The sequence below is a fragment of the Mycteria americana genome, chromosome 7 (assembly GCF_035582795.1).
Source record: "Mycteria americana isolate JAX WOST 10 ecotype Jacksonville Zoo and Gardens chromosome 7, USCA_MyAme_1.0, whole genome shotgun sequence".
Taxonomy (NCBI): domain Eukaryota; kingdom Metazoa; phylum Chordata; class Aves; order Ciconiiformes; family Ciconiidae; genus Mycteria; species Mycteria americana.
Genome location: NC_134371.1, coordinates 40,728,905 through 40,753,531, shown reverse-complemented (window position 1 = coordinate 40,753,531; position 24,627 = coordinate 40,728,905). Strand labels below are relative to the sequence as shown.

The 24,627-nt window shown below is 38.4% G+C and overlaps 2 protein-coding genes across 7 annotated transcripts; one reads left to right on the top strand and one right to left on the bottom strand.

Moving 5' to 3' along the window:
• Positions 1 to 36: 36 nt before the first annotated feature.
• Positions 37 to 19,279, bottom strand: FIRRM (FIGNL1 interacting regulator of recombination and mitosis). Of its 4 annotated transcripts, XM_075508009.1 has the most exons (24): positions 19,264 to 19,279; positions 18,594 to 18,620; positions 17,740 to 17,828; positions 16,398 to 16,502; positions 15,691 to 15,831; positions 14,514 to 14,676; positions 14,049 to 14,133; positions 13,347 to 13,485; positions 12,793 to 12,873; positions 11,768 to 11,832; positions 9,936 to 10,084; positions 8,877 to 8,985; positions 8,164 to 8,350; positions 7,059 to 7,141; positions 6,622 to 6,673; positions 6,189 to 6,282; positions 5,328 to 5,509; positions 4,538 to 4,660; positions 3,539 to 3,634; positions 2,960 to 3,073; positions 2,452 to 2,556; positions 2,066 to 2,146; positions 1,206 to 1,319; positions 37 to 911 (listed from the first exon to the last, which is right to left on the bottom strand). In XM_075508009.1, exons 3-24 carry the CDS (start codon positions 17,803 to 17,805, stop codon positions 726 to 728), a joined length of 2,520 nt encoding a protein of 839 aa, XP_075364124.1. In that variant the 5' UTR covers positions 17,806 to 17,828; positions 18,594 to 18,620; positions 19,264 to 19,279; the 3' UTR covers positions 37 to 725. The 4 variants fall into 4 exon arrangements, with proteins under 4 accessions (XP_075364124.1, XP_075364121.1, XP_075364122.1 ...); XM_075508006.1 differs by lacking the exon at positions 19,264 to 19,279 and having other exon boundaries at positions 18,594 to 18,724; XM_075508007.1 differs by lacking the exon at positions 19,264 to 19,279 and having other exon boundaries at positions 8,164 to 8,320; positions 18,594 to 18,724.
• Positions 19,280 to 19,357: 78 nt separating this feature from the next.
• Positions 19,358 to 23,826, top strand: METTL18 (methyltransferase 18, RPL3 N3(tau)-histidine). Of its 3 annotated transcripts, XM_075508002.1 has the most exons (3): positions 19,358 to 19,460; positions 19,787 to 19,855; positions 20,007 to 23,826. In XM_075508002.1, the coding sequence occupies exon 3, from the start codon at positions 20,211 to 20,213 to the stop codon at positions 21,270 to 21,272; it is 1,062 nt and encodes a 353-aa protein (XP_075364117.1). In that variant the 5' UTR covers positions 19,358 to 19,460; positions 19,787 to 19,855; positions 20,007 to 20,210; the 3' UTR covers positions 21,273 to 23,826. The 3 variants fall into 3 exon arrangements, with proteins under 3 accessions (XP_075364117.1, XP_075364119.1, XP_075364118.1); XM_075508004.1 differs by lacking the exon at positions 19,787 to 19,855 and having other exon boundaries at positions 19,366 to 19,460; XM_075508003.1 differs by lacking the exon at positions 19,358 to 19,460 and having other exon boundaries at positions 19,486 to 19,855.
• The last annotated feature ends 801 nt before the right edge of the window (positions 23,827 to 24,627 follow it).

Genomic DNA, 24,627 nt, shown 5'->3' with positions numbered 1-24,627 from the left:
ATGTGCCTTTTTCTTTTTTTTTTTTTTTTTCAGAAAAGTAAAGCCCTTAGAAATGGCTCTCTTAAATTTTCAGATAAGAGATGAATGTACAGTTTACTCATTTATTTCTGTTTACGTAGTTCTGTCAGTGGATGGCACAAGAGGTGCTAGGAACTGTGCAGTGAAGGACCACTGAACAAAAACTGCTTAAGCACTGTGACCAATAAAGATTATTTTTAAAAGATTACCCTAGCATGAAGTGGAACCAGCAGCAGAGGTATGCTCAGAGAACAGTTTAGAGCCTTAAATTGTTATTCTTGAGTGTATTTTAAAATTAAGATAAAAGCACCTACTGCTTGGTCACCTGTACGTGACAGGAACAAAGGTAACTTACTTTTACAACAGAATCAAACATCTTAGTACTCGAAATACAATCTCATTAAATATTTATCATCATACAGTAGCTCAGAAGAGCAAGCTATACATTGGCAATATACAAAATGACAGCTCAGATGCACAATAGTGTCCATTAAAATATATCCGTCCTTCCAGCCCCTTATTATGAAAGACGGGCCAACATCTCACACCTCAGTTCATTCTGGCACATTAACCAAGACCCAGTAGTACAGTAGAGCATCGGCCTGTGTCACAATTTTTTCTTCTCCAGCAATCGTGGTACAAAGGCATCTCTTCCCTCAGAACAGGGAGCTGAGCTGTTCTATTGTCTCTAAAACCTGTTGAGCACCTTACCGTACACTGTCCCTGAGGATGGCTATAGCTGTATGTAGAGCCTCCAGTTTCACTGCAAGCCAAGCAGGAGGTGACCCTTTCCCGAGCAGCAGCTTCACAGCCTCCACTGCCCCCTCCATCGTGCCTACTGCTGACTTATACTGCTCCTCAGAGGGTGGGTGACATGCTCTTTTTGCCAGAGGCTGCAGATTTAAGTAAACATGAGACATCATTTGTAATGCTCTACACAAGTGATCAGTCTTCATGCAAATGCAAGAAAACCCTTTGATGGAAAAGACCTGTAAGACATTCCCTTGCCTTGTAAGAGTTCTTGCTGGCTGGCAGGCAGTACAGAGCATTCAGGTATAATACTAAAGGCCAGGAATGCATGCGACCTTTTATCTTAGAACATGGGGGGCAGCAAGACCATCTTGAACCTCTTTAGATACTTCCCAGAACTGACAGAAATTGACAATAGTTTAAAGAAGTGCACATACCTCTCCTGTTGACTCCAATTCTCCTGCCATTTTCATAAACTGTGCACTGCAGGTAATCCTTTCTTGTTTCATGCGTTCTGTTCGTGCTTCTGTTGTCTCTTCTACTTGCCTCATCTAGGGAGAAAGCCACAGGAGAGGTAACTAAACCAAGGCAGCGTTACTAGCCTTCATAGGCTCAATTTGTATACCAGAACAAGGGGGAAGGAGGGAGAGATCTTAACACGCAGTTCAAATTGAATCTAATTTCTCACACACTCTTCTGAGCAGGAGATTGACGTTATCTACAACTTCGGTGTAGCATCACTGGTAGCTATCAGTTCTGTTGCTAATTATCTGCTTGCTAAAAACTGCTCATCCAGATAGCCCTGCCTTAGTTTACAGCATGATTAACTATCCCCTCTTTCCCACTATGTTCTGAATGAATAGCCATCTGCTCTTAAGAGAATTTTTTCTAAGATGCAAGAAGAACTAAGATGTTTCATACATGTTCATTTAACTTCCAGAAACTGATCCAAGAGAAACAGGGAAGGAAATCACACAAATGGAATGATGAAATCCCTGTATTTTTAATAGATAACTTCTCTGCTTACAACAACAACTGTGCATTTTTTTTGTTCAAGGAGGGAAAAGCAAAGCATTTAAACCAAAGTACTGGAAGAGCAACATGCATAGGAATGGCAGTTGTTAATTCTGCTGATTAAAGCAAGTAGAAAAGTTCAACCAGATCCCAGTTAGCAGAACAATTTATTTTAAACTTACTTATTTCATTGCCATGCAGATGTAGACATAGACAGTGTACAGATTATTATGGATGTGTACAACATCAACTAAGAAAGCAGTAAAATGGTTCAACAACATACCTTAGCCAGAAAGCTAACAACTTTGTTCTTAGTTTCTTCAGAATTAAGGCACTGAGGAACAACATCTTCATGGCTTGTTTCCTGTCAAAAATGTTGAATAATAGTTGCTTAGTACATTCATATTAACAAAGGAATAGACAGAGTAAAAAATGTTTTTGTGACAATCCCTTCCTTGTTACAACCTATGCTTAATTTTCCTTCACTTCCAGCTCCTGAAATCACTTACAACTGTATTAGCCTGCATTACTTTTGATGTGCAATAGCATCTGTAATACTAAGATCCAAATTGGTCAGTGAAGAGCAGCAAACATTTAAGACAGAAGAATTTCTGTATAATAAAAGTTAACAGAGCCAAATACATGCATCCAGGCTTCTGCTATGCTTACCTCTGCAAAGTGTGTGAATGCCTCCAACGCGTGCTGATGAATCAGCCAGGTCTGGTCAGCTAGCAGAGATGCAAACAAACATGACAACTGGGGTACAACTTGCCTCTGAAAGAGGAACAAATATCTATCAGTTCCAAAGAGTTAGTTGTGCATATCTTACCAACATGATTTATTATTAAAGAATCACTCTAAGGTCAAGGGACAGGTTTGTGAAATGCAAGACTGCTACTGCCCTGTCTGGCAAAAAAACACTGTAAGGGAGGTGACATGCTCTGTTCTTTCTTCTTGGAGGTTGAAATGTCAGTCCTTTCTAACCGGTGAGAAGCAACAAGCAAATGAATAAACATAAAAATAAAACTGCCATAGACCATTAGTAAGTCTCCACGATGACTATGTCATGGCACTCCTGTATGTATTTGATGAACTTGATCCTTTATATTTAAATAAATAACATACATTTTCATCAAAAGACTGAAGATTATCTAAATAAGGCCACAATTACATTTACCTGTGCTTCTTGTGGTATAAACACCTTTCCCATAGAAGAGAGAAAATCCACCATTGCTAGACGAACATGATCTGGGGGATCCAACCGGAAAAGGGAAGACTGCAGGGCAAATACCTGCAGAAAGCAAACCCCCAATGAAGCTCCATCGAACAGACTGCAGGTGAACACTGTTCTGTCTCATCTTTAAATCTGAGGACATTGATTTTGGAAAACTGGACTGAAAACAAAAGGAGGTATGCTACACCTTGAATAAAACTGGCCAGGATAATGCTGCAGTGTGCACTTTAGAAAGAAATAAGCATGCTCTATAGCATATCCATATATCTCAATTATCTTAGAGAGTAATGGGATTCTCAAAAGCAACGTTAACTGAAGTGCCATATACTTGGTTTAAAAACCAGGAAAGTAATCAAGGAAGAAATAAAATTAGGAACCTCCATGTGTTAAGAGAAGGCCAGACCATGAAATAACTCATTTGAGATTTCAGTAAATCACAAAGAACTTGGTTTTCATTAAGTAAATTATTCATAAGAAGGTTTTGTTGTTTTGGTCTTTTTTTTTTTTTTTTTTTTTTTTTACCTGAGTGATCAGTTGAGTGTCTAATGCTTGGATGAAAAATTCCAAAAGCTGAAGTAATAAACACAGTGTCTGCTGGAGACATGGTGCATCTGAGACCTTCAACAGATCACAAGATATTAGTCACATTGCATTTTAGCTTATGGAATAACTACTTAAGAAAGAATTTAAAGCTACAGTAGTGTTCCAAAATTCTTAGCCTAACCACACACATTGTAAGCAGCAGAAGAAAATATTAAAATAGTCATATCAATATTCCTAGATAGTCATATTTTACAGGACCCTTTTCTTTGATTAAGAATATTTCTTATCCCCCGTCTCCTTCCTCCACTCACTAATATAAGCAGCTAAAGGTTATCTGAAGTATTTCTTTTCACTTATCAGTTGCCAAGTGTCTTCACAGAACAGCTGAGGTTGGAAGAGACCTCTGAAGGGTCAACGTTGTTGGCTCTTCTTCACCCTCACTCTCAAACTTTCTTTTTTTATCCAGAGTATGAACCATGACAATCCTTTTTTTTTTACTGCAATTGCAGACATGAACAGGTATACAGTCGCAAGGGAATCACTTTACCCCCTTGTTCTCAAATACATGAGGAAGGTTACTAGCTCTATGGGTTTTCATGTGCTAAGCTATGTACTAATTAAATCACCATCAGTTTTGTTCACATTCTAATGAAGAAAAATAGGCCAAATTTGCAGCTGGTATGAATCAGAATGAGGTATTTCAGACTTCTCGTTAAGCAAGTCTGAATCTGACACTAACAGATGGAATAGCAAGGAGCCATATATGTAACATTCAGGAAAATTCAAACTCCACTTCCCAGAGCACGCGCCTGCTTAATACATAAACCAGTTGACAGCAGATGGGCAGCACAGTTACACTGTGCTATACAGAAATGGTCCAATCCAAGTAAAGCAACTTGGTAACAAACACATGATGAAACAGCACCAGCCTCTCAAAGACATCATGCTTTCACCATTGGGAGCAGCAAATTCTCCTACCTGCTTAGCCTGGAGAAAAGTCCAGAACTGACCAAGCACTCCCAAGATAGATGCCTGAAGTTCTGCCTCCAGAGTGTCACCAGCAAAATTGTAGGCAGCCAGCAGGACAGAAAGGGCAGTATTCTAGTAGGAAAAAAACGTGTAAGTAAGATCAAAAAAACCTAGACGTGAAATGAACGAAAACCCCAGGCTCATATTAAACATCTAAAATGATACAAGATGGCAAGAAGCCCAATGTGCTATGTCAGTGGTACAGTACAGTTAATCCCCCAGGCCACTGGCCAATAAAGCTTCCAAAGCAAGGAAACCATCCGTTACTTCTGTGAATTTCACACGGTGCTGTAGTCATTAGCTGCATTGGCAGGCGAAAGCTGGCAGCAGATGCTTCATGTGGAAGTCTCTGGTTTCTCACACTCCTCTCCTTTGCCAAGGAGACCAGTGAGCATCTTTCAGATTTGATGTTGCATAAAAACAGCCAGAACTTTAAAACTTAAAAGTAATTCTAAAGAAAAATACATCCACTCACCCAGAGGGCAAACAACAACTAGAATAACTAATAAACCACATGACCCCCACTATCATCACCCTCAGAGTAGAGGGTCCTAAGGTGTACTATGTACTAGAAGAAAGGATTAAAATGAGAATTCTTGCTCATGCATTTGCCAGTTAGGCATGGAAAAAAGCTGTGCAACACACAGAAAAATAGAATTGAGGTGACAGCAACAGAACCCTTATAGTTTGGAAATCTAGAGTTCACACATTTTTACAAAGAGAACTAAGTCGTCTTTACCACAGGTTGGAGCTCTCCCAAAGCACGCCTGCTATTCAGCCATCGCCTGCACTGTGCAAGCCCTGCCACACAGAGCTGACATGCCACTCGTTTCCTAAGATCAGGATTCAGGGCCTTGAGGGATATGTGCTGCCACACAGCCAAGTTCTCCTCCTCTTCTGGAAGAAACTTATGAGCAAATTCTACCTGCAAACAAAATTTAATAGGAACTATGCAGACCAGAAGACAATTTGATAACCTGTCAGAAAGCTGAGAAACCAAAACGCAGTACTAGTTTGCTTCAGAAATATTACATGAAAAAAATTGCATAAAACCTTTCATTTAAATAAAATCTAACTTTTTATACAAAAACCTTATAAAACTGCCACCTCCCTTGTCACATATAGGACATCAGAATGATTAAGCAACTTCAGCTGCTTGAAGCAATGGCCATAGCAAGTAGAAGAAAGAGCTTGAGCCTCTCTGAGGTGTATAGAGAGGCACTGACAGGAAAGGATACTACTCTTTATATCTGATGACATGAGAACACTCATGAACACCAGTCGCAGATGGAATGACAGGACATACAGTTTCAGCAAATCTGGGAGATGTGCCATTTTCGTAGTCAAAAAAAGCTTTGGACTTTGTTGCCACCCAGTAAGACCACTCCTAGAAAGGTGTATGTGCCTTTGTTGTTTTTAGTGAAGAGCACATCTGCACAAATTAGGATCCGCTATGACAAAGTAATATCAAGTACAATATCAAGTACAGCAAGCGAACACTCAACATCCTGCCATTTCTGAAGAACTGAAAGAGGATATTTTAACACAGGCTACTTATTTAAATCTCTTCTATTAAAGACAGAAGATGCTGGTGCTATACTTGCCTGATGATCTGGAGCCATCAAGAACAGCATACGCCTCAGCAGAACACCCAAGGCAGAGACCTGGTAACAGTCACTGGGCCAAGACTTTATCTGAATTAGGAAAACAGGGAATGCATCCAATTAGATTAAGAAAAAAAAATCACCACTTGGCAAATGAATTCTATACAGAATGTTCTGAGAGTTGTTATGTGGGATTACAGCAGTAACACTAAATAAAACAATGCAGGACATGTGGAAATACTAGGCATATTGCTTTATATTTTCGAAGTACTGCTTTTGCTAATTATTAACCCAATTTGAGGAATTAAAACAATCTCAATTTTGGATTTGGAAAAAGATGAAACTCCCCTCTTTGGTCATTTAGAAAGTTTGCCAGAAGAACTAGGATTAAAACTAGTGCTGAATTGCTAACATCACTGTGCTGCTTACCAAGTGGGCAATCACAACAACGTGGTGAGCACACAGTTCAGCTGTTCCATACCTGGAATGTGAGAGAGACACAGAAGCTTGTGAGTCTGTAATTCCTACTCTTTTACAGACTAAATATTATAAATCTTGTCTGAGAGATGGCCGTTTCCTCTAACGTATTTAAATTTGATGTGCACAGACACAATTTACTTGAGAGAACCATTCCAAAAAACAATTATTAAATAATAGAAAAGGTATGTTCCCCTTACTTGCATGAATGTAAAAATGGCAAAGCCATTTCTGCTCCTGATTTTCAAAATATGCTCTATACCTGAAAGGAATCTAATTCTAGGACAATTTTGTCTTAAAAAAAAAATCTCCCTTGAGGAATTATGTACAACACCAGAACTAACTTGATCTGTGGAAATCCTGTTTGACCTGTCATAAAAACATCTTACCGGGCAAGGAAGCACCACGAGTCCATTGCTAGCAGAGACGTAATCATACTAGAACCCAGCACAGCATCCAGCAGAGCATACTCCTGGGGAGAAAATATATATGGAAATTCACACAGAAACAGATTGCAGGCCTACTATTACTTTTAGTCCACTAATGAACATAAAACCTAATAAGATTTTCAGCTTATTGAATTTAAAATGTTTTAAGAACTCATTTTCATACTCTATATTCAGCTACACCATCAAGCAAGCAGCTGCACCTTTTGTTTTGCATACTTTGAATGTACACGTACATTCATTTCAATGGGCTGAGGATCTTTCACTTTCCAAAACATTTCATCACGTGCATCCCTTCTGCACAAGGGAACTTTTATGAAAAAAAATTTTTTTTTAAACCAATGTATTGCCAATTTTCTTGCCAGCTTAATGAAAACCAAATAAAATGTTTTCCTCTTTTAGGAACACAAATTTTATCTGAAAGAGGCATGTAGCATTCAGAAAAAAAACCCCTAGATTAGGGCTATAATTTTTGTAACAGCTCTTATATAAAGGTTTACATTTATCCAGAGGTTCTTTTGTCTATGTGCAGTAAAAAGTGAAAAACTTTTAAAACATTATATAAAGTTAATCAAAGCCCAGAATACTCCTCTGAAGTAGAAAAATTTGCTTATTACCATTTTATGGTATGTTCTTAGCTAGAATCACAACAATATAATCTACTCTAAGTATTAAATGCCACTTTATTACTTCACAGTATAGACTAACAAAACCAGGTAAATTTAATACAAGTTGAATACTGCACAAAAGAAAGCACTGAACTTTTGTAACAACTTCACCTCTTCCCCTCCCAAAGAGAACAAAAATTTCTAACACCACTGAGGTTCTCAAGAACTTGTATGAAGCTTTATCTTCCCCTTTCCCACAAGTGACATTTGCTGTATAACTGAACTCTAGTCATGTAACTGTATTACGGCTGCTTTCTACAGAGCCACTTCATACCTAAGCATTTCTTTAGAGCTAGATCATTAGAAAGAACTCATTCTTTTTTAAATAGTACCTATGCATCACAACAGCTGAAGAGATGATAAGCAAAAAACAATCTTACCAGCTGAGGAAAGTGTGATGGGAGTGTGGAAGCAATGAAGGAGCACAGGTGGACACAGACATAGTGATACAGGGTGATGGGAACTGCTGGCTGTCCCGTACTGATCACCTCTGGCAAACGAACAGGGAGAGAAAGCTCGCCAGAACATTGCTGGAAACTGAAGAAGAGAGCTGAAAACAAAGACAGGCTGAAAGGGTAAAAAAAAAAAAAAAAAAAAAAAAAAAGAGAGAGAGAGAGAAACGGTTGGGTTACAGATATGCAAATCCCAAATCCTGCAAACAACATCTGTACTACAGAATCTCTGTTTCTGACCAGAAATGGTGGTAGTGACTTCAGTGCTTTTACACTAGATTTAAGGTCCTGGCTACCTTCCTCTTTTACAAATTCAGGTGATTATTAGACGGTTCAGGCATAAAAATGCAAGATTTTAACTTAGTTAAGTATCAACAAATTATACACACTCTTCTTATCCTGGAAGCAGTCTAAATACCATTCCTTTCCTGGAAAAACAAAGCCCTCTCTGACTCTGTATCCTTCATTCCTGAAGCACTGAACATCAGATCCTGTTTTTCTCAGCATAAGGATGTAAATCTATAGAGTCTGACAAATTTTACTATTCGGTTGCGAGGGAAACCCCAGCAACTAAGCCCCTCTGTTTGCCCATATAGGCTGATTGTTGTGGCGAAGAATTAGAGTGAAAACCTTTTTAGTACCTTTTTCCTGTGTTCCAGAGAGCTTGCACTTCTTCAGGCTGAGAGGACAGCTTGTCCATTATGGTAATCAGGACAAGACACTGGGGCAACTGCTGCTCAGGAGGGAGACCTGTAGAAGCTTTTTAAAATATGATTCTAGTTGCCCTGGTAAATATATCGTGTGTGTAAAATGGCTTTTAAGCAAGTGACAAACAATGAACAACTGGTGAAACATAAAAGTTCTCAGTAAAACAATCAAAAATCACTTATAGACACAGCTGGAAAAAAAAAGGAATGTTTCATCATGAACATTATGTTTGAAGTGAAAAATAAATGCAATATACTATTTCAGGTAAAATCTAAATAAAATATTCCAGTTCTCAACTGTCACTGCAACATGCTGCAAAGGAGTTACAATCTGGGTGCCTCACGCTTCCAGTTTCCTTGAAAGCACTGGATGCCTCAAACACTGAAAACACAAAATTTTCTTCTAAGTCTGTCAGGATAATCACAAGGCCAGAGTGCACATGTGGGAGAGAAGAAAGACCAGCCTACAGAGACAAAAGGAGCAACTGATGCTTACACCATATCTCCCAAGAGCTAGCACAGCTATCTCAGAATTATGACATATTGGTCAGGGCAGAAATGACAAAAAGCTCATCATTTTTCAGTGTCAAGGCATTCTACTTTCCACAGAAAATAATTAATTTAGGAAAAATAGCTGTCTTTCCCCACCAACAGAACAGCAGAAAAATTTCAGCCTACTTTGAAAGTTTGTGACAAATGTGGATTGAAATAATGCAAAACAGCAGAATTGACAGGATTTCTGTTAACCAGATTAATATTGAAGTTACTGCGAGTACTTTGGAAAAGATGCGTTCAACAGCAACATGAACTATCTGTTATAAAATTCATCTGAGTTACCGTGCAACTGGCTATATCATAGTACTTACAAAAGAACTGGAGGCAAGCAAACCAATAAGAATATTGCTTGTGGTCCAGAAAGTCAAAATATCAATCCTGATCCCTTAGAGATGCTTACATAGCACTATAGCAGTGGTGGCTGTATTTTAAACCCACCTAGCTTTTCACTTAACACTTGCTCCATAAAAGGGCTAAAGGGAAGAAGCTGGTTGATGAGAGGGTCCAGGGCCACAAGAAAAACCCGGGATATTTCATCTCGATGAACTTCGGAGATCTCTGGAGCATAGAGACTGGGAGGAAATGTGCTGAGAGGGGATGAAAAAAAAAGTTCAATATTCTCAGTAGCATTTTCAGTTAACATTACTTTTCAAAAGAACTACAAAAAGGCAAATTATTTCCTTGTTATTGTGAAATAAAAGACAGAAAAGGCTTCCCATTTTAGAAGGTCTATTACAGCCTGAGAGTTACAATTCTGCATTCAGCCTTTAAACTAAGCATCACGATCCAATATTTTACTAAACATTGAAAGAAAACCTTACAAGCTCACGGAAAACGCATGTAAAATACATAATCTATATAAGAAGAAATACACTGAATCACAAAAAAAGTCAAGCAATGAAAACCCAAGAAAACACCTGTGTACACAATTTGACAGTTATAAATGTGACAGCACTAATTTAACACGACACTAATAAAAAGGTACCACAATTTCTTTGAAGAGAAAAAAACCCTGGGCAATAAAAGAAAAAAAGAAGTGATATGAGAATAAAGCAAAAGAGATCATGAAATGAAAACCTTCTACTCTTGCAAGTTATAAAGTGACTGTAAAAATGCTACCTTCCTACTCAAAAATCCTGCTCAGTTTTGCTGAGTGAATAAAAGTTTACAACCTTCCACTTGAGAAAGATCTACGAGGTAAGTAAAGTTAGAAGAGGAAACTTGTAAAAACATATCCATCCAATCTTGCAGTGAAACACGCAGTGAACTCATGCGTGCATCTCACCACAGAACCTGGTTTCAATTCCAAAAGAATGACTGGAATCAGCCCTCTATTATAAAGTCCACTGTCCCCTATTTTTCCCCACTACTTCAGCCAACAGAACAAAACTTTTGAAAGAAAAATTATAAGCCGCTTGCAGACTGTTATGCTTTATAAGCATAACATTAAAAGAGCATTTGCTTCCAGGAAAACCAGAGAGTCCTTTTGTGAGATTTCACAAGATTATAAACACAACAGTAAAGCTATGAAAAATTTAAGGATATTCTGTTTCTGATCCTCTCTCCCTTAAGGACAAATGTTTCCATACTTTGTCTTAACATTGAAACAATCTGTCAAATTGTTGCTGCTGACACCTGCATTTAGTCTTGTTTTTTTCCTTTCACTAGATTTTAACATAGAAAAAAAGAGTAGCATGGCTGTTTCATTATATATGAAACAGAAAGGGATTAGGTTTACTAGGAAATGGCAATTCTGAATTGCCTTGACTTTACACGATTTGACTAACATCATGCTACCATTTGTTTCAAAGTGGAAATACACTGCTGGGTTGCTCTGTTTTAGCTCTGCCTAACTGCTTCATTGCAAGATGAGCGAAGGGCAAATCCTACCTTCAGGAATTTTGACTTTAGGAACAAGAATTTTCAAATGAAACTGCATAAATAGACCCAGTGTCCAAAGCAATCAATCTGCATATTCTACACATAACTTGTTAAGAAATGTTGACATAATCAATTGCAACGAAGTTAGTGGCTTGTCAGTATTGGACACTCAGAGCACTGATCAAGAATAGGTTTAAGGTAACCAGTACCACACAAAAATGTCCAATTTATTAAAAGCATTTTTTTAGATTTCTGTATATGAAAAAGAAAGGAACAACTCTGGAATGAGAACTGTATTTTTGTATCTCAAAATACCTGCAACTTTAAGAATGTAATATGGAGATGTTATTAAGATACTATCAATAATCACTGACTTGTACTTCACTTACCTGTATATCTGAAGAAAGAGCTGATGTAACTGACAGCACGAATCGGAAAAGAAAGAAAGAAATTCCTGCAAAAGCCATTAATTTTGAATGGTACTTTTAATATAAAATACATGATTAAATACACTTTCTGTTCTGCTATATCGGTGTGTAAAGTACTACACTGCAAAAACTGGTTAAGTTCTAACAATCCACAGCACAAAGCAAGTGCAAAGCAAACAATAAACAAAGTATTGCTAAGATTAATTACACTACATGTATATATATTGCAGGTAAAACAATTAAATTTATAGGCTTATTTAAAAAAATTAATAAGTACAGTCGTAATAGCTATAGAGAGCTGCAAATATCTGAAGTGCTCTCACACATGCCGTAATGTTGTTTTATCCTGTCACAATGCTATTTACTTTGCCCCCCCACCCCAAATCACCCCCCTGCTTTTACCCCATGGGACAAAACAGATGCAGAATGCACCATCACCGCTGTTCCTCGGCAGCAAAATTTTTTTCACATACATTCTTAAAATGGGTAGATTTACAGCATGTCTTCTAATAATGAGAAAAATAAAGCACAGCAACAAAGTACAAGGGCCACGGAAAGAGCAGGAAGTTAGTGTCAGAGCTAACAAGTGTACGTGGGCATTTCTTCTAACTAATGCCACAACGTTTTCAATTGTTGAAATGAGGAACAATTCTGAAAGCTTAGCAAGAGGTTTCATCTGCTTCCAGATAAAGTTACTATTGCATTGACTCAAGGCTGCCTGTAAAGACTGGATATCTACCAATGCCTCATTGCTTGTAACAGCTTATTATTCTTGTTTTTCTGTTAAACCACAGCAGTAATCCTGCTTAGGCTTGTGAGTATATACAGGTGGAAGAACTACAAGCAGGTTATGCATGGATGTTAATTATACCACCCATATGGTATAGTCATAAATTGTTAAGATATTATGCAGTACAAAATTATTCCATTTGCAGACCAGAGGCTTAAATTTAACACTGACATAGAATTCAAGTATTAAAACCTACCTTGGTGTAGTGTACCAGGGAATTAGCAAAGAACCTGCACAGCTTGACTGTCTTCTGGAACAGCCTGAGGTCAGTGCCCTCCTGTCCAAAAAAGGCAGTTCTAAAACTTAATATACAGAGTAATATAATAAAAAAGAAAGTTAGATTGCTAACAATGTTCAAACTTATTTCAGACTTGATTCTCTCCAGACTTTGCAGCTATGAGGGAAAAACTTTAGAAATCTCTAGTATGCCTCAATGTTTTTATAGCAGTATTCAGAATTGAAATATTATCTTTTGATTGACCTTGGGATATCGTCATTTAGGAAATAAAAAAAAATTCCCATAGAGTATGGTGGAAACTTATTTTCAGCGCTTCACTAAAACACCCCCAATCTAAACAAAGCTTTCATATGGTTTCAAAAGAACAAGGGACCCTGCCTACCACATGAAGAAAAAAAAAAAAAAAAAGAAAGAAAAACAGAACTAAACCCAAACCACTACAAGCAATAATACAGCACAAAGAATTTATCTTCCTCAGGTTCAACAGCAGCTTTGTGAGCTTTTTAATTCACCTGTATGTCTGACATCTTCATTTGTTCAGCCAGTTGCAAACAGGATTGAAAAGAAAGAAGAGTGTCCTTGCACAGGCCACTGAGGATGTCATTGTGTTTCAGATGGCACTGCAGCAGGGAATGATGCTTCAGGCTTTGCCTAAAAGACAGGAATATAATCAGATATTTAATTGTCAGAAGTGATCATGCAATGAGTTAGTACAAATCCAAGTAACTAATTCTTCTATTTAGGCTTTTATACAACACTAATTGGTGCAATATCCATGTACACCAAAACCAGAAATTTAGAGAGAACAACCCTCTTTGTAGCCATGACTGAAAGATGGAGGAGAGGCAGGATGAAAGTGCAAGACAGCACAACTCGAGCCAAAAATGCCTACAAAATTGCAGGTCTGACCTCTTCAGATTATTTATTCAGACAATGGTGTTTCAAATTTTCTTCTGTATTGTAATACAAGAAGTCAAGCTTCTATTACTTTTTCACATATGATTCCTAACTATCTTCACTGACAGTACCTTTAACGCTACTTACTAGCTAAATTTTAAAATAAATTTCTAAATATTCATACTAGCTAAATAGCTAAATTGAATTATCTAATTTCAATTGTATTTGAAACTCTGAATATAAAGCTATTGAAACACTGGTTATTTAAAATTACACTGTTTATATTACAATAAAACCCAAAGAGTTCAGTGACATACTTGATTATGAACTTCCACGTATTGGCATGAAGAGCATGGTCCATATTGGAAATGACAGAGCATATCTCCAGCACAGTGTGTATTACTAAGGAGGAAATAATAACAACAATAACTGAGTTAAATCAGATTCATGAGTTCACAGCTACGCTCCTCTCCTAGGAAAACAGCAGCAATCACAAGGACTAAGAGAATACCACCACATTGACACCAAATCAGGAAAATGGCTCAGTGCTTAGGTGCTGCCCCTTTCCTACAAACCTACACAACACACCCCACCCCACAGAGAAAGTTTCAGGATAAAATTTGAAATATTTCAAGCTTCAAAATGAAAATGCTGCTTTCTGAAAGGCTCATCAGGACAGCAGGAACTGAGCATGCTCAGAACCCTGTTTTAAAAATTCAGATATACTCTCTACAGAAAAAAAGAGTGAGCAAGACTAAAAAAAGCATCAGGTTCACATATACCTGACACCATAGCTGTGATGTTATCTTCAGTAGAAGCAGAGCCCATGGAAATCATATCAAGTAGTTCCATCAGCTGCTTCTGAAGAGAGTAAGTTTCTTTGAACATAGCTTGTAGGACGTCAGAAATCAAGTGCAGATGCCCACAGTACACTGATTCGCTGTCCTGTAGGAAACAGAGAAGAGGAGGTTTAAAAAGAAAAAAGTTCAGGAATCACAGCCTGATTTTTCACATGCTGAAAACACCGAGAGGTTTGTCATACATTTCACTGGAAAAAAGAACAAGGCATAGATGTACCTACTTTTAACTTAATACAAAGCCATATCTGTAGCTTCTGATACCAACCCCTGTTCGCTAAATATAAAATGCTATTCACCTGCAGCCTCATCAACAACTAATGAAGTCCGCCTGGCTCTAGTGAGTTTAGTGGGCTGTAGATTAGGCCTTGATGCATGAACCCAAGATCATATTTCTGAACAAAACAGTACGAGGTTAGCAACAAAGGAAGTAGCATTCCAAATATTTCCCAATTCTTTCAAATCAGAATTGTTAAATAAAGGTATGGCACCTGAGTTCAAGCCCTGACATGGAAAACTGCTGTAAATGTTCCCATGAGAAAGAAAAATTGAAAAGTGAAAATGAAGGCCGACCAAAAGCTATTGCATCCGTATGATAACCTTATTTTCACTGCTGTAGAGGGAATTACTGTTGCATCTGAAAATGCAGATCTGAAACTGGTATACGTTACTCATCATAACCAACATAAAGATCCTAATCATAACTTCCAATCCACCTTGGAACTTATATAGCAATAAGGTAAGTAGCACCATTTTGGTAACCATTTGTAGCTCTCAAACTACTGCAGCTATCAGAAGTGCACAGATGTCACAGAGAGCCTACATTCATAAGCAAAATGTTCAACTGACATCAATGCAAAACATGGAAATAGCACAGTCTGCACCTCTCACCACCAGGTCAGATTTGCTGGGCAGACAGCTAAAAATCATCTTTGTACATGTGCACTAAGTACATTCTGTGAACTAGTTAACAACTAAATTTAAATTAAAAAAAAAAATAATTTGACAACAGCATTATTTCAAAATAGGATCTTCTTACAAAGTGAGTGTTTCCTAAAAGCCAACCGGTATAATAATTTTTCTCCTTCTAACACAGACCTACCTTGCAGTGTATGAATGTGTTCTTTATTACATAAAGAACCGAGGATGGAAGGGTGCGGATACTCTCCAGAGGCACACATTCTTGCAGTGTGCAGACGTATCGTACGCAACTGGTCAGAGTTTCCAACAGTTGCACCATAGTCTTAAAGCAAGAATAAACAACAACAATCAATGTTCTTCACTCCTGCAATAATTTCAAAAGCATCTTTTCGTAGCTGAATTGCACCTAGATTTTTATGGCATTTAAAGTTCACTGCTATTTGCATAAATAAGTATTTCGTTAAAGGTGAATGAAGCTCCATAAATTAATATCAAGCAATTCCAGACCTGTTCTCCAATACCATATACTCTTTGAAAGTTTCATATTTCTTTTGACTACTGTTCTCAATTTACAAAACTTTTAAAACTCTGAATTAAGTGACTGTATAAACAGGTGCCAGATTCACTCTGTAAATATGGAGAATCACATTCCATTTGCATTACAGAATTTGAGATTATTTTTTTTTAATTCTGATTAGCATCACACACTAAATGTAATCAAATCATTCACAAAATTTTAATTGAACTTTAACTGCAAAGGAAATTCAAATTACATTTTAACCAGCTGGTTAGTAGCTGACAAAAACATTTTAAAAACCTGTTAATTGTTTAGTTAAAATCTAAGAATAATGTAAACATTCCCTTGACAACTTATTTCACGGCACTTGCCTGTAAAAGATTCCTTACAGTACTGCATAACTCTGTATTCTGGCTGGTTAATCCTTTGGCTTCACTGGATAATTCATACATCAAGTTATCAAATAACTGTAGAGTCTGTCAGAACAAACCAAAACTTAAACATTTTATTTATAAATGTACACATGCAAATAGTAACACCATTGTATATCTGCTTGCTTCCTTGGCATGGAGTCCTGGACTACTGAGATAACATTCACAGGAGAAAATAACGCTTTCCAGCATTTGAATCCTAAAGCATCATATACCAAGAAGCAAAAACTCTTACGGTCTTCCCAAATTATAGATAGAAGCTACATTAGCTGTTACTTTTATAAAATCTGTTAGTAAAACAAACTTCTTAGCTAGTTCACTTGAAATATATACCTCATTCTACCAAAGATTTTTTAGTTAAAACTGCACCATTTGAAAAGGATTTTCATTTTGCCTCAGAAAAACTGTTTTTTTGTTGAGAATGATCATTAACAGTTTGAATACATCAAGAAATAAGTCTGACCTACAAACAACAATAATTTCTACTTCAGTTGAGGTCTTTAGATATTTTATGAGTGTTACTGCTGAGACTGCAAAGACAGCGAGTGGCTTCCAGGCATGTGCAGGATACTACATGAACTGGTATGGTACTGTAATCCTTATTCAGGATATGCCCATTACAAGACATTTTTCTTGTAATCTCCAAAATCTGCTACAGGACATAACATAAGGTACCTGGAAATCAAGTGGCCACTTTTAAAGGCTTCTTAAAATATACAAGCTGAGGCCTGAAACTTAAATCAGTAATTCGGCACTGCTTTACTTCAGTTAAAATGTAGGCGTTGAAGAATTTTAATACAACTACAGCACAAAATTCTCCATCATTTAATCCAAAAAGAGAACATATGCTAGGCCACTAAGGTCCAAAAGTTTATTCACTATATTATCCACAAATATCACCGTGTTTATTCATGATATATGAGTGTTGGGTTCTCAGTTTATTTGTCCTGAGAGGCTACCTCACAGAAAAATTTTCCACCTTGGTCATTTTATAAAAACCCCAATCTTCTCAAAAAGAAATAAAAACCAATTCTGTTACTGAATATAGAAAGTAGAACATGATATGTTTGATCCTCTCCCCACTGTAAAGAATGGTAACAATCACAGAAATAATCCAACCACACAAAATTGTTACACTTTTAAAGGGTAAAATTTTAATTTCAAGTTTTGTATCCAAAGCAATAATTATATCATGAGACCTCAAAAAAGAATCACTGCATTCTAAGCAGGTTTTTAGCACTGGTCTGACTGAAAATTCCACATTTAATTGAAGCTGTCATACCTTAGGTAATACTTTTGAGAAAAAAGTTTGTTCCAAATCTGCAAGGCTGATATGGGGCAAAAACATTTCAGTCAGGATCCTCAAAACACCTGCAAAGCAAAACATTTATAAAACCTTACAGAAAAACAACATGTGTTTATCAGAAATGTGTAGTAACCTACCAGATGAAACAAAGAACTGCGTCAAGCAGAAACAGATGAGATATTTGATTTTGAGAGGGGCAACATAACATATGCCACATATGCATTATCTGAAAAATCAAGTAACAATAAGAGTTCCAACATGCATAAACCCATCAATAATAGCATCACACCCGACTATGTTTAGTTGAAGGCTTAGCACAATTGTTTGCCCACAGAACTAGAATCTTCCATATTCCAAACTGCAAATAGTTGCACGTTTAATGTGCTGGTTGGCACTAACATGCAACTTAACAGTGAATGTTAGTTGGCACTAATACACAACTTCACAGTGAATGTTAGCAAGACTCCTGAACAGTTACATATCAGCCTTATTTTCTTATCACTATCAGGTATTACCAGACTTTTGCCACCTGTAAGAAAACGGCCAAAAAGACAATAAAATACAAGGTGGAAAGCACCCTTCTTTCAAGCGTCTAAAAATCAGAAGTAGTGGGAAGGAAAAAGCAGCCTTACATGCACAGCTTCTTTATGGGCTTTTATAAAGCTTATTCAACATGCAATTAGTGCTAACATGCAAGGTCCAGCAGGATTGCTGAAGACCATGAAAGTCACTAGTTATAGCAGAAGTATTTTTAAGCAGTGCAGAATTTATAATGCAACTGCAATACAACAATCCTTAGGAAGAAGCAGCACTTCTTGGTCGCTACTTACGAATATGCTCAGTCCAGTCTTCAGACTCTTGATACATAGAGTGAAAACGTTAAGAAACTCAAACCCGTTCTGCCATAAAGGTTATCTTTAAAGCATCTGCAGAAGTCACAGTGACTTCTCTCACGCTGTCCCACGCACACTTCATCCATTGCGTGAAATCGGCGGGGATGCTCCATAACCAATGCAGGCAGATATGCCTCAGTACCGCACGATCAGCACAAGTATTTCTACAACGTTTTGGAGGGTAAGTGTTGGGTTTTGAGGGGGACTGGAGGGAGAGGGGTATCTACACCGCTAAGTGAACCACACACTATTTTCTACCGTGAATCTTTTATTTCAGTGAAGGGCTATACTCATTTCCATTGAAATACCCAGCACCCAGCTTTTCTGTCCTGTGCCAGACCCTTACAAAGGTTGCACCACTTTCCCTCCCACGGATTTATTTGCTTGAACTGTGCAAGGCAGAAGGAGGAACACCCCCACACTCCCCCACCATTTCGGGGTGGCTCCCCACAGCCACCCATTAGCCGAACCGCCCTCCCGGGAAGGATATAAGGAGCCGGGGCAGGACAGCAGGCAGCTCCCGGCGGCAAAGGTCCCAGTCCCAGCCTCCCAGCTCTTGCAGGAGCAGCTCGGGATCTGCTTGGGACATGGCGCCAGCTCCGCTCACCTCAGGGCCGGGCAGCGGCGGGAAAAAGTTACCTCCGCTATCCCAGCAGCCTGCGCGCCCGCGGTGAAAAAGGGGGCGGGGCGGCTGCAGCCGCCCCGCCCCCTTTTTCACCGCGGGCGCGCATGCGCTTAGCGAAGGGGAAGGGGCAGCCGCTCCATGTGGGAGAAACGGAGGGTGATCCCGTCCAGCAACCGGGGGTGGGTACGGGCACAAGGCGGGTGGTGGGGAAACGGGGTGGGTCAACCGAGACGGGATCCCCTTGCCCGACCTGCATGCGTCAGCCGGGGTGCAAGGACGGGAAGCTGGGCCTTAGCCTCTGTGCGCGTTTTTGCGTTGCTTGAATTTCAGAGGAGCGAGGATAAAGTCATTAAAACGGGGGGAAAAAAACCCCACGCAGATGAGCAGCTTTGGGGTAGTAACTAAATCAGAGCAAGGAAAACGCCACTGGGCAGCTGCAGCAGCAATAGTGTTTTAACTCACGACCACGCTTTGTACAGCATTGCATGGGGTTTTTTTTCCTCAGCTAAACCTGAAATGCGAGTTGTACCAGAATAAGCAGCTACCCTGATTTCCCTGCATATACCTACAGGACGTGAGAGATGTGGTCACTTGTAACACTCCTTCCAGAAATTTAAATGTTTAGAATTTTTTTTTTTTAATGAAAGTTAGGATGCTACAATTAGACGGTTTGTTTGTGCTAGTATTTGGCAGTTTAATGATATGTAAATTTACTCTATTTCCAGAAGTAATTCACCTGCTTCATTGGCAAAACGTCTGATATTCTACCTGCAAAGCACTCTTCCCCATAGCGATAACAACATAAAAACATCCTCTATAAAAAAAAAAAAAAAAAAGAAAAAAAATCTTTGTATCGGTGTTGCTTTTAGATTAGTGTTTCTGGCTGCAATAAATCAAGCTGACTTTTTTTTTTACTGTTATTCCTGAAAATGGCTTTTCGATTTAATTTTTCTATTGATGAAAATGAGAACAACGAACCAGACACTCATGATAAGACAGACTTACAGCTGCACTCTCCAAAACACAAGCGGGAATCCACGGAAAAGAGCAAGCAAACTGCTGATACCGTAGCAGACTCCAGCCCAAGGCTGGGTACTGATAAGCAACGAGATGAGACACCATCAAAGAAAAAGTTCTGCTTTAAAGCTGCCAAGGAGCACAATATTCCTGAAGATCTCAACAAAATACTGGAAAATAAAGTCATGGAAACAGTATCAGACCTGTATTACGTAAATATGTCTGTAGTGGAAATGGCGTGTTTGGATGGCGCCGATGGAGAAGGCATTGTGTCTAAAAGTGTTTCTTCTCACTCCGATCTCATCCCAGGAGTCTACGAGGGAGGACTGAAAATCTGGGAATGCACCTTTGATCTCATAGACTACTTCTCCGAGGCTGAAATACAGTTTACCAACAAGACTGTCTTGGATCTTGGCTGTGGGGCTGGACTGCTGGGAATAGTTGCTTTAAGGGGTAAAGCTGCAAATGTCCATTTTCAGGACTACAACAGCACAGTGATTGATGAAATAACCTTGCCTAATGCGGTGGCTAACTGTATGAAGGCAGGCAATAGGATGGGCAGTGGAGATGACAAAAAAACTAGCAAGCCTCCTTTGAAGAGGCCCAGGAAAGCAGAGTGCTTACCTGACGTGCTCACCAAATGCAGATTTTTTTCTGGGGAGTGGTCTGAAGTCAGCCAGCTCCTGTTAAGCAGCAACAAACCTTTTTCCAAGTATGATCTAATTCTCACATCTGAGACCATCTATAATCCTGAATACTACGGTGCTTTGCATGATGCACTGGCCCAGCTTTTGGATAAAAATGGCCGTGTGTATTTGGCAAGCAAAGCACATTATTTTGGGGTTGGTGGTGGTATCTACCTCTTTGAGAAATTCATTGAAGAGAAAAATGTGTTTAGGACCAGAATAGTTAAAATAATTGATAAAGGACTGCAGCGATGTATTATGGAAATGGCCTTTAAAGATTCCAGTTAAAATTCAGCCACTGGTCCTTCAAAAATATCTTAAAAGATGGAATGCTTTAATCCTCATATATCTTTGATTTTTTCCTTTGTTGAGTTATTCTGATTTGACAAATTAAGGATGCTTGTTATTGAAATGTTCAACAAATTCTGATGTCTGACTGGAAGTGAAGGACTCTTCTGATTCTGGTTTTGCATAGAAAAATGGAGTTCTGCTTAAACCACCATCTGTTTATGCCAATTAATTGTCATTTATATGTATTTAAAAATGAAGCAAGTCACTGTCCCCAGTCCCCCTCTCATTCTTTGGCAGTGCCAGAACTATATGTACAGGAGTGGCTGCTGAGCACAGCCTGAACAAAATCATTTAGCACCCTAATATAGTGCAGTAAGTTGTTCTCAAGGGTTAGGCTCCTAACTCAGATAGGGTTTAACTGCAGCAACAGATTTCAGAATCAACTGCATACCCGTGTGCTCTGCTGCTTTGCCACCAGAGGGGGACGTGATTGTATTTATCACCTGTGTTCTATTCTGCTAGCAATCTCACAAATCTTTGTAATGTTTCCATATGCAATCCACACATGACTTTATTCAAGCCTTTGAAAAAGTGTACCACAGAATATTTACTACTATGTTCTGTAAATTCACGTTTTGACATATCACCCCAAGAAAATTTCAGCAAGTAATTGGAAATAGCCATACTGTTTGTAGAAATGAATAAAACTGATTTCTGTTTTAGAAGCTGAGTTGAAAGATTCTACGCAAGAGAAGTTCCTTAAAACAACCAATAGACCTACAAATGCAATCCAGGAAACTGGAGTATGACGGAACTGAGCTTTAGGTGACAAGTGGGAAAGGAGATAAACTGCACTATTATAGCAGATTGCCAACTAGAGTGCTGTACTGGGTTGGGTTTTGGTTTTTTGTTTTGTTTTCTACAAGATTTTTCCAGAAATTAAACTGCCCATACGCTATGACTCATTTTCAAAACTTGCAGGGGTGTACTGCAGAACACTCACACCTCTTCAGTCTTTTCAGCAGTTTGGCAGGGCAGCAAGCGTTCAGAAAATCCTGTGTACAAGTCACTCCTGTGTCAGTCCTGTGTCTGAGGCTGAAGATAGTGATGTTGCTGAAGAAATTACCTTACCAGAAATGCAAACAAACCCAAAGAACTACAAAACCTGTCCCTAAGTGCTTGGTGTCACCAACCATTCACACAAAAAAAGATCCATTGCATGTTTTGTCTTAACCAAAACTGGACAAAAAGCTATTACGTAACTCTTAACAGGTACATCAAAGCTACTGCTTATGCACTACTTTATTGGGTGCCCTGGCAGAAATATAAACTTAGAGACAGTCAACCACTGCAGTAAACTGGATGCAAGGATACTCCATGTAGGGGAGAAAGGATAATAGTCTGAGGGGATGGAAAGAAACTTATTACAGCAGTGACCTAAATCACTAATTATTGCATAAAGTTCCCGTCATTGAAGGCTACGAAAGTCAACTGCAAGATTCCTATTTTGACCATGTTGCTATTAAGATAGAGTTGTAGAGGATTTCCTGTGCTTTACAGAAGAGCCTGAACAACTACTGTTGTTTCAAAAACAATTATAAGTAGACTAATTTAAAGGGATGCTTTGGAAACTACTGAAGTTGCTCTTTATAGGAGAGAGGGGAAAAAAAGCAGTCAGTTGTGCCATGGCTGTGATTGCACTTTGGAATTTTTCTGCACCAACTCTGAAACTTACTGATGACAGACAACTGCTGACTACAGATTGAGGAACAAAAGGAAGTTTTCACTTTGGCAGCATCAATAAAGTACTGTTAACAGTTCTTTTTTGTCAAAACTGGGAAGTTGGAAACAAAATGACTACCACTTGCCATTTTTCAAGCTTCAGTTGTAAGACAAATTGTGGCTTGCACATAGTGACTGAATAGCTTGTTCTGCACCTGCTAGGTCTACTGCTGTTTCAGAGAACAGTACCTGACGTAACAAGAAATATTGACCACTATGACAATGACTATGGTTAAGAACAAGAATCTCATGTATTTTTTGATTAATAAAGGCGGTACTTACAATCTTCTACCATAATGCTTCCTCTTGAAAATATTCCATGATCAAACTCACTGTCTTGGGTTTAATATACTACTCCTTTGCTCAGCATCCTCATTTTATTCTTGGATTGCTCAAACGTTGTTTTTGTGCAAATACTGAATCAGATTTTTTAGAACTTTCAAGTGAAGACTGCTAGAGCCACAATCTCACAGTGATTGCACATTTGCAAAACAGGAAACTCCACAGACTATAATTAAGTTCCCATTTCAGAATTACAGATGAGAATAAAGGGTGTTTTTCCTCAGACGAAATCAGCAAAATTAACATCGGGATTTCCGTAATTCCAGATGAGTTCTGGTCTTAAAATTCAGCAGATACATGCTGAGAGGAAGCAGAATTCAACACTTAGTTTTGTAGGCTGGTTATGTTGGTGTTTCACATGAAATACTAGTTTCCCTAATCTACGTTAAGGCTTTCTCTACCTGCCAAATCATCGCCACCCTAGTGACCAGTGTCCTACTTCTCTTCATGATCTGGAATAAAAATCTTTAACTCACTTGTAATACTTGTATGTATCACTTAATAGCTAGGGAAATTAGCATTTCCCCAAATGACATTGCACTAGAAAATAATAGAATTGGGAGAACCCTCAAAGTGTCTTTTTTGATGAGAGAATAAACCCTTACATCAGGCCGAATTTCCTGTATGAAGAAACAAAGGTAGAGGTCAGCTGGTAACTCAATTATCAGCTCATTCCAAATCATCACCCCTTTTCTCCCTTCACCCCACCCCCTCGCTTTTTGAAAGAGTCATCACAATAAGAAATCCTGTCTAGATCATATCTTTCCTGTAAGTATTGTGGAGAGAAACACTAAAATCAGTCAAAGCGTCTCAGCAAACTAAATTAAACAGCTTGTTTGTTTTAACAGGCACTATCCTTAACTGATGACTTCCCTTTGAAGACTATTTGCTAGTTTTGGGAAATGAGGCTATTAAAAAACCAGTTTTGTATACTGGCACCAATTAAATAGCATCCGTTACAGTTATTTTACTAAAGCTTAGGGGAAAAAACCCATGAGGAAAATTAAAGTGGGAAGTGCCCAATTTGCAAACTAGTGACTTGTCTGCTATTCTTGGTTTCTAGGTACACAGGCATTTAATCATGTTCTGAAATCAAAACCTTGTTAAGAAAAATCAAACCTGCAATCAATGTTACGGCATTTGAAGTGGCACAGCCAGAAGACTATTGCACAAGAGTGTAAAGAGAAGCACAAACAGCAGATGCAAAAGCGCATAGGGGTGCTGGAGG